The sequence below is a fragment of the Panthera uncia genome (genome assembly GCF_023721935.1).
Source record: "Panthera uncia isolate 11264 chromosome B2 unlocalized genomic scaffold, Puncia_PCG_1.0 HiC_scaffold_24, whole genome shotgun sequence".
NCBI lineage: Eukaryota > Metazoa > Chordata > Mammalia > Carnivora > Felidae > Panthera > Panthera uncia.
The window spans coordinates 65,404,695-65,417,017 of NW_026057580.1; the positions used below are offsets into that span (position 1 = coordinate 65,404,695).

At 39.0% G+C, this 12,323-nt stretch overlaps 2 protein-coding genes across 4 annotated transcripts in view; one reads left to right on the forward strand and one right to left on the reverse strand.

Moving 5' to 3' along the window:
* RTN4IP1 (reticulon 4 interacting protein 1) overlaps positions 1-11,701 on the reverse strand; it is a 50,965-nt gene extending 39,264 nt beyond the window's left edge. For both annotated transcript variants that reach the window (XM_049654085.1, XM_049654084.1), the window contains exons 1-2: positions 11,004-11,701; positions 885-1,036 (exon numbers count right to left, since the gene is read on the reverse strand). In XM_049654085.1, coding sequence (XP_049510042.1) covers positions 885-1,036; positions 11,004-11,280 — 429 coding nt within the window. In that variant the 5' untranslated portion in view covers positions 11,281-11,701. The remainder of the gene's footprint in view (positions 1-884; positions 1,037-11,003) is intronic.
* Positions 11,702-11,789: 88 nt separating this feature from the next.
* The window catches only part of QRSL1 (glutaminyl-tRNA amidotransferase subunit QRSL1), a 46,723-nt gene continuing 46,189 nt past the window's right edge, over positions 11,790-12,323 (forward strand). The window contains exon 1 of one of the 2 annotated variants that reach the window (XM_049654082.1): positions 11,790-11,928. In XM_049654082.1, the coding sequence (XP_049510039.1) occupies positions 11,905-11,928 (24 nt within the window). In that variant the 5' untranslated portion in view covers positions 11,790-11,904. The remainder of the gene's footprint in view (positions 11,929-12,323) is intronic. The other variant, XM_049654081.1, reaches the window with a different exon arrangement.

A 12,323-nucleotide genomic window follows, 5' to 3' on the forward strand; every position in this document is an offset into this window, starting at 1 on the left:
ACATAATATAAATGTAGTACGATTCTGGATTTATCAAGTCCAACCACATTGGAAGCAGACGCCAGTAAATCCTAGTGTATTTACTGACTACTTGGAGTACTAGTAAGAGCACAGTCTCTGGGGCTTGAATTCTGGCTCCCGTGCTTACCAGCCGTGGGGCCTCTTTATAGCTTGGTTTCCCCATCGTATAAATGGTGCCTAACTACCTACTTCATTAGGATTAAATGTGTTATTTTATGAAAAGCAACTAGAACAGTGTTAGCTATTATTATGAGCTCATGTTAACTTCTTGGTATAAAAGTTCAAAGTGACAAATGACAGGTTATTATACCAAACTTTAGCTATTTTATTTTAAAACCACCTAACCCATAGGGTAGAAACTGTCATTTAAAGACTTCTTCCAGGGCAAAAAAAAAAAAAAAAAAAAAAAACCATAAAATATTTTTAAAATATATTAATTTTTAAACACTAGTTTTAGAAAGTTAAGTAAAATAAAAGCTTTTTTTTGGTTTTTTTTTTTTTTTTTTTTTTTAGAGAGAGAGAGAGCATGAGCAGTAGAGGGAAAGGGAGAATCTCTAGGAGGCTCCATGCCCAGTGTGAAGTCCAATGTGGGGCTCGATCTCACAAACCTGGAGATCATGACCTGAGCCAAAATCAAGAGTCAGACACTTATTGGCTGAGCCACCCAGACACCTATCAGTCAAGCTATTTTTTAATTGTTTGTGAAAAATGTAACAACAGAACCAAGAACATGAAGGTTCTGGCCAAAGTTCAGTATACTTGTTGAAAAGAAGAAAAAAGGTCAAGGACACAGATATGCGAATTTCATTTTGCTTCTTTTGGAAGTATATTTAGAAAAAGAAGAGTGACCACGCAGATCTCACCTCATCTCCAGGCTTGAAGTACCTCACATCAAGTCCGCATTCCATCACCACCCCAGAGACGTCCCGGCCCAGAGTCAGGGGAAATTCTTCTCCTTTGGTTTTAATATGTAGAGGATCACGTTTCATATTTAAAGCCGTAGCTCCATAACCACCTATGAAATACAATGTATCCGTTGCCTCCAAAAGAATGGAAGGATTTAAAAACTACTACAGGGTTACAGGCCACATACAATTCTAGATCCTCAAGATGTAGATTATAAAATAATCAACCTTACAATTTTTTTATCATCACATGCAAAAGCACAAAAACAATGAATGATCTTTTCAAAGAAAATTATATACTTGGAAAGTTATAACCACTCGTTAAGCTAAAGGTACCAGTGCTCAAAATGTTTTTGAAATTCCAATTTTGAAGTGGTCTTCAGAACTTAGGGAATTTTCTTTTACACTTTTACTCTGTTCTTTGAAGATGGTTTCTTTTATTCATTCGTTAAGTTAAAAAAAATTGGTTTTAATGCTTATTTTTGAGAGAGAGAGAGCATGCACACGTGTGCGCACACGAGCGGGGGAGGTGCAGAGAGACAGGGAGACACAGAATCCGAAGCAGGCTCCAGGCTCTGAGCTGTCAGCACAGAGCCCAACACAGGGTTCAAACCCACGATGCCCAAGACCATGACCTAAGCCAAAGCTCAACCGACTGAGCCACCCAGGCACCCCAAATCATTCGTGATCTTTTTAAACAACAAAGTCATTTGGTGCCAAGTCTGGTGAAGAAGATAAATGTTAAAGCTGTTTGAAGTTAACAAATAGGCATGGGTCTAGTATTTGATACGGACATTGTCTAGGAGTAATGTTCCCCATGTCCCAAAAAATGTTTCCAGAACATCTTTGAAATAAGTACATAGATTCAGGAGTTGAAAAAAGCCATTTGACTGCATCTATTCTGATACAAGTCAAGTTAACTGCTTTATTATACATGGTTTTATTTATTTTTTTAATATTGACATAAATATCAGCTAACTAGAGCTGAAAACATTCTAGTAACTTTTTTGTTTTAAACAAATTGGCTACTCTATCTATAATAACCCAAAGTAGTTTATTACAAAATTTCAACATATAAAATGACTTTTCTAAGACACGAAAGTATCTGTTATTGCCCCTATTGCTTGACATTTCTGAGAACATTTCTGCTAGGTGAGTTTCTTCAGGATAAGCACTCTTTCTGCCTTTCCAGTGTCATGTACCACATTTACGCTCCCAAACCACTAAACCTCTCCGTAAGACTCCTCTTTCTTCCCCATCCACCCACCCTCAGTGGTAGCACATTAGATCCTAAGGATGAGAAGAAACTAGCAACAGAGACTAAGAAGGCTTGACTGGTGAAGAGGGGTCCTGAAGAACAAGGGAAGAGGGTCATTTCAAGAAGTCAAATGCTGACAGGGAAGACGGTTTTTCAAATAAAAAGTTGCCAAGAGGTTTTTCAAAAAAACCAAACAACTGGATCCAACAACATAGCAGTCTTTGGTGACCTTGACAGCAGTTGCTGTGGCATGGAGTGCTCAAAAGAGAACGGGCGGTGAAGAACCAGAGACCTGAGACCATTCAACTCTTTCAAATAGTTTTGCTCTAAAGGGGAGCTAGAAATGAAACAGTGGTTGGAGGGATGCAAGTGAGATGGAGAGAGGATTTTTGAGTGTGTATTTTTTTCCTCTTTAAGAGGGGAGACATAACAGCAAGACTGTGTGCTAATCAGAATGATTCAATGGAAAGGCAAAGACTGATGATACAGTTACGAATTTTTGAAACCGTGCTCCTGAGATGATGAAAGGGGATGGAATCTAGAGGAAGACTGGCATCAGATAAGAGCAATGACAGTTAATCCATACAGTGGGAGGGATGGTAGAAGATCCAGGGGGGAGATGACAGGTGGGTGGCCTGTAGAAGTTGTTTTTCTAATGAACAAAAAATCAAGACTATGGGAGAGAGTGTTTCAAGGTTGGGATAGTCCCAGAAAACCTAAGCTGATGGCGATCATGCCAATATTACACATTTGCCATCTGGCTAATTAGGGGTGCACGCTGTCAGGGGGGAAAAAAAAGCAACTTCACATGTAATATTTATGGAAGTCATGTTTCACTTTTCCTGTCTTACATCCCTTTTCCATGCCTAAAACACAATTAAACAATTATTCTCTGAAAGTCCTATGTGGTCTGGGCAACAAAAGTGGGTATTTAGCCATGTCAGGGTGTAGCTGCTGTTGCAAAGCTGCCAAAATTCTTCGGTCCCTTCTGAGGTACAGAGGCTGCAGGACAAGGCTGCTCAGGTTTCTTGGTCACCCTGACATGCTGATGCATCAGCTGAGTAGCACTGGCTCACTGCTACTACTAGCTAAACAAGCCCCAAATCCAGAATGCAGCCGGTAGCAAGTGAAAACCTGCTAGGTGACACAAAGGAATGGGGGCCCTTCGGAGGCCCATTGTTAGAGATTGTCAATAAGGCTCAGGAATTGGGATGATGTGGCAATTTCATTCAAAATAGGAGAGATAAGAAGTTTCCCAAACAAAAACTAAAGGAGTTTGTGACCACTAAACCAGCCCTGCAAGAAATTTTAAGGGGGACTCTGAGGGGAGAAAAGATGAAAACAAACAAACAAACAAAGACCAAAAGCAACAAAGACTAGAAAGGACCAAAGAACACCACCAGAAACTCCAAGTCTACAAGCAACATCATGGCAATAAATTCATATCTTTCAGTACTCACTCTAAATGTCAATAGACTAAATGTTCTAATCAAAAGACACAGGGTAACAGAATGGATAAGAAAACAAGATCCATCTATATGCTGTTTACAAGAGACCCACTTTAGACCTAAAGACACCTTCGGATTGAAAGTAAGAGTATGGAGAACCATCTATCATGCTAATGGTCAACAAAAGACAGACGGAGTAGCCATACTTACAGTCTTTATTTTAAAGTCTAGATTGTCTGATGTATCAAGAGATGCAAAAAGGCATTACATCATAATTAACGGGTCTATCCACCAAGAAGACCTAACAATTGTAAACATGTATGTGCCAAATGTGGCAACACCCAAATATATAAATCAATTAATCACAAACATAAAGAAACTCATTGATAATAACACCATAAGAGTAGGGGACTTCAACACCCCACTCACAACAATGGACAGATCATCTAATCAAAAAATCAACAAGGAAACAATGGCTTTGAATGACACACTGGACCAGATGGACTTAACAGATATATTCAGGACATTTCATCCTAAAGCATCAGAATATACATTCTTCTCCAGTGCACATGGAACATTCTCCAGAATAGACCACATACTGGAACACAAACCAGCCCTCAACAAGTACAAAAAGACTGAGATCATACCGTGCATATTTTCAGACCACAATGCTATGAAACTCGAAATCAAAACACAAGAAAAAGTTTGGAAAGGTAACAAATACTTGGAGACTAAAGAACATCCTACTAAAGAATGAATGGGCTAACCAAGAAGTTACAGAGGAAATTAAAAAGTTCATGGAAGCCAATGAAAATAATAACACCACAACCAAAAACCTCTGGGATGCAGCAAAGGTGGTCATAAGAGGAAAGTATATAGCAATCCAAGCCTTCCTAAAGAAGGAAGAAAGGTCTCAGATACACAACCTAACCTTACACCTTAAGGAGCTGGAAAAAGAACAGCAAATAAAACCCCAAACCAGCAGAAAACAGGAAATAATAAAGATTAGGGCAGAAATTAATGCTATCGAAACCAAAAAACAAAACAGATCAATGAAACCAGAAACTGGTTCTTTGAAAGAATTAACAAAACTGACAAACCACTAGCCAGTTTGATCAAAAAGAAAAAGGAAAGGACCCAAATAAATAAAATCAAGAATGAAAGAGGAGAGATCACAACCAACACAGCAGAAATAAAAACATTAAGAATATTATGAGCAATTATACGCCAATAAAATGGGCAATCTGGAAGAAATGGACAAATTCCTAGAAACATATACACTACCAAAACTGAAACAGGAAGAAATAGAAAATTTGAACAGACCCATAACCCGTAAAGAAATCAAATCAGTAATAAAAAATCTCCCAAAAAATAAGAGTCCAGGGCCAGATGGCTTTCCAAGGGAATTCTACCAAACATTTAAAAGTTAGCACCTATTCTCTTGAAGGTGTTCCAAAAAATAGAAATGGAAGGAAAACTTCCAACTCTTTCTATGAGGCCAGCATTACCTTGGATCCAAAACCAAACAGAGACCCCACTAAAAAGGAGAACTATAGACCAATTTCCCCGATGAACATGGATGCAAAAATCCTCAACAAGATATTAGCCAACTGGCTCCAACAATACATTAAAAAAATTATTCACCACGACCAAGTGGGACTTATACCTGGGGTGCAGGGCTGGCTCAATATCCACAAAACAATCAATGTGATTCATCACATCAATAAAAGAAAGGACAAGAACCATATGACCCTCTCAATAGATGCAGAGAAAGCATTTGACACAATACAGCATCCTTTCTCGATAAAAACCCTCAAGAAAGTAGGGATAGAAGGATCATAACTCGAGATCATAAAAGCCATATATGAAAGACCCAACACTAAGATCATCCTCAGTGGGGAAAAACTGAGAGCTTTCTCCCTAAGGTCAAGATATGACAGGGATGTCCACTCTTGCCACTATTATTCAACATAGTATTGCAAGCCTTAGCCTCTGCAATCAGACAACACAAAGAAATAAAAGGCATCCAAATTGGCCAGGAGGAGGTCAAACTTTCACTCTTCGCAGATGACATGGTACTCTATATGGAAAAACCAATGAGCTAAAAATCAATGTACAGAAATCGATTGCATTCCTATACACCAACTATGAAGCAACAGAAAGAGAAATCAAGGAATCGATCCCATTTACAGTTGCACCAAAAATGATAAAATACCTAGGAATAAATCTAACCAAAGAGGTGAAACATCTATACACGGAAAACTACAGAAAGCTTATGAAAGAAATTGAAGACACAAAAAAAAATGGAAAAAAAGACTCCACGCTCCCAGATAGGAAGAACAAATATTGTTAAAATGTCAATACTACCCAAAAGCAATCTACATATTCAATGCAATTCCTATCAAAATAACACCAGCATTCTTCACAGAGCTAGAAGAAACAATCCTACAATTTGTATGGAACCAGAAAAGACCCCTAATAGCCAAAGCAATCTTGAAAAAGAAAACCAAAGCAGGAGGCATCACAATCCCGGACTTCAAGCTGTATTACAAAGCTGTAATCAAGACAGTATGGTACTGGCACAAAAACAGACACTCAGATCAATGGAACAGAATAGAGAACCCAGAAATGGGCCCACAGATGTATGGCCAACTAAGCTTTGACAAAGCAGGAAAGAATATCCAATGGAAAAAAGACGGGTCTTTTCAGCAAATGGTGTTGGGAAAACTGGACAGCCACATGCAGAAAAATGAACCTGGACCACTTTCCTACACCACACACAAAATAAACTCAAAATGGATGAAAGACCTAAATGTAAGACAGGAAGCCATCAAAATCCTTGAGGAGAAAGCAGGCAAAAACCTCTTTGGCCTTGGCCACAGCAACTTCTTACTCAACACATCTCCAGAGGCAAGGGAAACAAAAGCAAAAATGAACTATTGGGACCTTCTCAAGATAAAAAGCTTCTGCACAGTGAAGGAAACAATCAGCAAAACTAAAAGGCAACGACAGAATGGGAGAAGAAATTTGCAAATGACATATCAGATAAAGGGCTAGTATCTAAAATCTATAAAGAACTTATCAAACTCAACACCCAAAAAACAAATAATCCAGTGAAGAAATGGGCAAAAGACATGAATAGACACTTCTACAAGGAAGACATCCAGGTGGCTGACACATGAAAAAATGCTCAACATCACTCATTATCAGGGAAATGATGCATCTCAGAACCACAATGAGATACCACCTCACACCTGTCAGACTGGCTAACATTAACAACTCAGGCAACAACAGATGTTGGCGAGGATGCAGAGAAAGGATCCCTTTTGCATCGCTGGTGGGAATGCAAGCTGGTGCAGCCACTCTGGAGAACAGGATGGAGGTTCCTCAAAAAATTAAAAATAGAACTACCCTACGACCCAGCAATTGCATTACTAGGCATTTATCCAAGGGATACAGGTATGCTGTTTCAAAGGAACACATGCACCCCAATATTCATACCATCACTATCAACAATAGCCAAAGCATGGAAAGAGCACAAATGTCCATCAATGGATGAATAAAGAAGATGTGGTATATACAATGGAGTATTACTCAGCAATCAAAAAGAATGAAATCTTGCCATTTGCAACTGCATGGATGGAACTAGAGGGTATTATGCTAAGCGAAATTAGTCAGAGAAAGACAAAATCATATGGCTTCACTCATATGAGGACTTTAAGAGACAAACAGATGAACATAGGGAAGGGAAACAAAAATAATATAAAAACAGGGAGGGGGACAAAACAGAAGAGACTCTTAAATATGGAGAACGAACAGTTACTGGAGGGGTTATGGGAGGGGGGATGGGCTAAATGGGTAAGGGGCATTAAGGAATCTACCCCTGAAATATTGTTGCACTAGATGCTAACTAATTTGGATGTAAATTAAAAAAATAAAAAAGAAATTAAAAAAAAAGAATTGGGATGATGTGGAAAATCCTAATCTGTCATCAGTTTCAGTGACTTTAATCCCATCTAAGGAAATCAAGCTTTGTTGGGATGATTCTGTTGGCTATATATATTTTTGCATTTATTTAGCCATTTACAGGATTTATGATTTTATGTCCAATAAAAGTGGCTATCTCCAGAAAAACAGCCTGCCTTCATCTTTCAAAATAGACAGGTCCTTGCATTCTTGTCAAGGGAAACAAGTGCTTCCTACAGTTTATAATCTAGTACTCATTATTTTATTTCCCCAAGCTACCATTTCAGCAATCTTCTGCAACAACAATCACACATTCCGCGCCCCCCCCCCCCCCCCCCCCCACAAAAAAAAAAAAAAAAAAAAGGATTCATGAGCAGGAAACATGGTAACTTACAAATAATATTACCTGGTTAAGTTATACAAAACTAAGGTGTCTCAAGAATACTATATACAAGTAAAATGTGTCACAACATTACATTATTAAATAGCAGCCAAGAAAGTCCCGATCTAACCAACCTACTGAAATCAAAACATACACAATACAAATTGTGCGTGTGCATTCAAAGAAATGAAAACAGGTTGAAATGAAGACAAAATGTACAAAGTACTCAAGGTTAGAACACCACTAATTTTAGTGTACAACCTTAAGTTAAAATGAAAATATAAAATGACACAAAAATAATGACTGAATGACAACTACATATGTGAAGCACTAAAACAGGTAGTAGTTGACACAGAACATGAGATCTACCTTCAAAGGATTTATAATCAAAGGGGATGGCAAAACATACTGATCATTGGGTATAAACCTTCCACTTAAAGGCATAGCCTATAAAAACTATTATCTTTATACCCTATGTAAATGAATAAGGTGAAACACTATTTCCAACTAGTAGCAACTCTTCAGAACAAACAAAAAGAATACAGATGTGGATTTCATGGGACAATCATAGTAAAGACATTTCAATTCTCCCGTAACAGAGTTTCTAGCTACAAACACTTTTTGAATCTAAGTATTTCCTCAAACCCCCTGCCCACAAAGAAATGTGTAATAGCTATTCCTCACATTGTCTAGATTGGTACTGTCCGATAGAAATACAATGCAAGTCACATTAATTCAAAATTTCCTAGTAGGCACTAAAAATGAACAAATAAAATTGATTTTCATATTTTACTTAATATAGTCAAAATATTATCAGGTCAATATGTAATCAATATAAAATTGTTGAGACATTTCACATTCTTTTTTAAAAAATTTTTAATGTTTATTTTTGAGAGAAAAAGAGAGAGAGAGAGAGAGAGAGAGAGCACGCTCAAGGGGGGAGAGGGGAGGAGCAGAGAGAATCGCAGAGGCAGGCTCCAGGCTGTGAACTGTCAGCACAGAGCCTGATGCAGGGCTTGACCTCACAAACTGGGAGAGCGTGACCTGAGCTGAACTTGGAGGCTTAACCGACTGAGCCACGCAGGCACCCCAACATTCTTTTTTTTCTAAGTCTTCGATACCAGTGTGCGTTTTACACTAACTGCACATCTGAATTCAGATTAGCCACACCTCAGCTGCTCACCACCCGCCTGTGACTAGTGGTTACTATACTGGACAGCACAGGTCTAAATATATTCATTGAGTTAAAAATATCAACTTTAAAAATTGGAGTCAAAAGATCTAAAGACCAAGAGGGCACCAGGCTGGCTCAGTCAGTAGAGCATGTGACCCTTGACCTCAGAGTTGTGAGTTTGAATCTCACGTTGGGTGTGGAGATTACTTAAAAATAAAATCTTTAAAAAACAACAAAAAAACCTAGACTGTGAAAGTGTGCTTTATTTCCCGAATCCAGCAGTTTTCACACCCCCAAGATCTGTGGAGTCTAAGTCCTTTCAACTACCTGCAGGAGGCTGGATTTTCTTCACTAACTTCAAATGATGTATTGCAACAGATTGAATACAGCCGTTCATATGAAAATCCACCTGTCTTATTAAACCAGAAGGCACAGAGATAAGCAAACGTGTTAAACAATGCTATCCTTCTTACTCAATTTTTTTCCTTATTTTGGAAACTAGTTATTTTTCATTGTAAACACTTTGAAGTAGACCCTACACTCTGTCAACCACCACCTTTTCCAATGCTTCACATATGGACTCATCTCTCATTTTATGTCATTTTATATTTCTGCCCTGATTTAAATTTTGTAATGTCAACACAAAAGTTCACTGCATTTTTAAATGAAAATTTAAAATTTTCTCTAATTTCTAATAAGGTAAATACTGACAGCTATAACTCACATAAACAAAAGCCCATTTTAATTATTAATAGGCTAAAGAGATCTCAAGACCAAAAAGCTTGAGAATGGCCATCCTAATCTATCACACAGCTCCTGGAAAATAGGAGGAAGAAATGAAAAGATGTCAGTCTCAACACTTTCATATTTCTCTATAAATTCCACAAAATGATTCATTCTATCATTAATGCTGACTTTGTAATTGGTTTCTATGAACCAAGAAATTGAACTAATCACGCACAGTTCCCATACAGTAACTGTTATGAGGCAATCTATGTTGCACACAAGGCCTTCAAAACACAGACTCACGGTTAAAATAAACTGCATATGGCAGCTTATTTAGAACATGGAGGTTAATCATCTCAAGAGATTTTTATGTTTTCAGAAGACATGGAGGAGTTCCCGCAAGCAATATTTTTGTCATTATTTTCCAAAAGTTAAATTCACAAAGGGTAATCAATCTTTTTGGCACTATAATAATTGCAAAGCGTACATAATTTTAAGGAATATAGTGCTTTCCAAACTTTGGCAATATGCCTCAGCTGAAATTAAGATGGTAACATTCCCATTTAGGATGAAGCATACAGGAAAGGGTATTTTAAAGGGCGAGAGCAAAAATCCAACAGCAGAAATGAAGTACTGTGTCCAAATCCTGGCAACCTGTTCTGTTTTGTCCACTGGACCAATAAAGACAGACAAGAATAGTGAGAGAGCAGAGAATTATTATAAAAATGCAAATTTTGAACTGATGTGAAAACGTAATCATACCTCCAAAACCCACAGTGGCCCTCAGAATACACAAAGTTCCCCGGATGATATACCAAAAAGTTAGCTGTGGACCCCAAATTAGCTCAAATCCCAATCCTCACTGTAAAGAGGCATGGAAAAATTTCAAACATATATTTGCTTATATTTTGTAGAAGACTGAAGTATACCATGAACACTGCAAGTTCAAAAACCTGAGAAATAATATGTGCTGAGATACTGTCAAAAACCCAAATAATTCCTTTGTATTAACCAAAGAGCTGTAGTCAAATAACATCTTTTAAAACTGACCCCTGATGAAATTCTGAAGAAAAAAGAAAGAAAGAAAGAAAAAGGGAAGGTGGAATGTCTTCCGAAAACTTACTTCTCATATTAACATCTATAGGATTTACACTCGCGGCGTGAACTTTGATAATAACTTCATTTGGATAGTGTATGACAGGTATCATCATGTTCTGAGTAAATCGAAGCACCTCGTTCTTTCCGTATTTATCTATCACCCAAGCGGGCATGACGGTGCTCCTTGGAGAGGTAGTACTAATCTTTTTAACTGAAGGCTTTTGTACAGCATGGCTTCTCCAGAAGCAAACCGCAGTACATGCATTTCTTCTAAGTACACAGGTTTTCAGCAGAAGTTCCATCGTAAACAGTGGTTGTATTGTGGGCCCTAAGTAAAATGCATTTAAATTGGCTCAAACTCTAACCCCTAAATTAGGTCAATATCTGCCAAACACACTGGCTGATTTCAAAGTTGAGAATTCAAAATAGAAGTCAGCCTGCCTAATGGAGCAACTGAAGGAAGAATATGGAATTATTCTGCTCTTCCCATTTGAAAATCTCCAATTAGCGTTCCAGTCAGTATTCTGTCATTCTCTTCCCTCCTTACACCTTCTCCCCTTTGAAAAACAAATACAAAACCCCTAGAAGCCAGCCCTGTCCCGGAAGCCCCCGGCAGGACAAGCAAACCCCGCTCAATTACCACACGCTACCAAGAACCTGAGACTCCCCGACTCCCTCCGCGACCCTAGCCCCGAGTCTCCTTACGACCCTCTCTCCTTCGCAGCAGGAGTTGCTTTGCGGCGCCAACCAATCACGTGCAAAGATAATTTCCCCGGGCTGCAATTCGACCAATCTAAGTACTCGATGTTGAAACGGTCAGTGACGGCCAAAGATGGCTGCGCCCATGTAATACGGGCGCGGGTGTTGACCTTTTTTATTCCTCCTTGTCACCTTGTCCCTGTGGTGGCAGGCTGGGCACGAGGACCATGCTGGGCCGGACCCTCCAAGAAGTGAGTGGAACTGGCTGTTGAGGGCCCAGGGAGGTCAAAAAGATTCGCGGAATCCGTGGACAAGGAGCCCCGGGGTCTGACCACGCATCTTGGTCAGCCTCGGCCGTCTCCTTTCCTGGAACTGGGTGGGGGCTTCCGACCTTTGGGCCATTCAGCTGTACTCTCTATACCCGTTCTGGAGTTACGACCTCAGCAGGGGAGGCTTACGCAGCACGGAACGGTGCGGTGGAAGTGTACCCTGGCTTCTTTCAACTAGACGTTTGCTAAAAGCTTGGGTCAGGCCCCTAGTGGATGGGCTTTGCTGGTCCACTTTAGTCCCTCTTCGGTTCCCTACACTCATCTAATGCAGTTATCGCTTAAGAAGCCCGTGAAATCTGTACTTTGCAAAATACAAA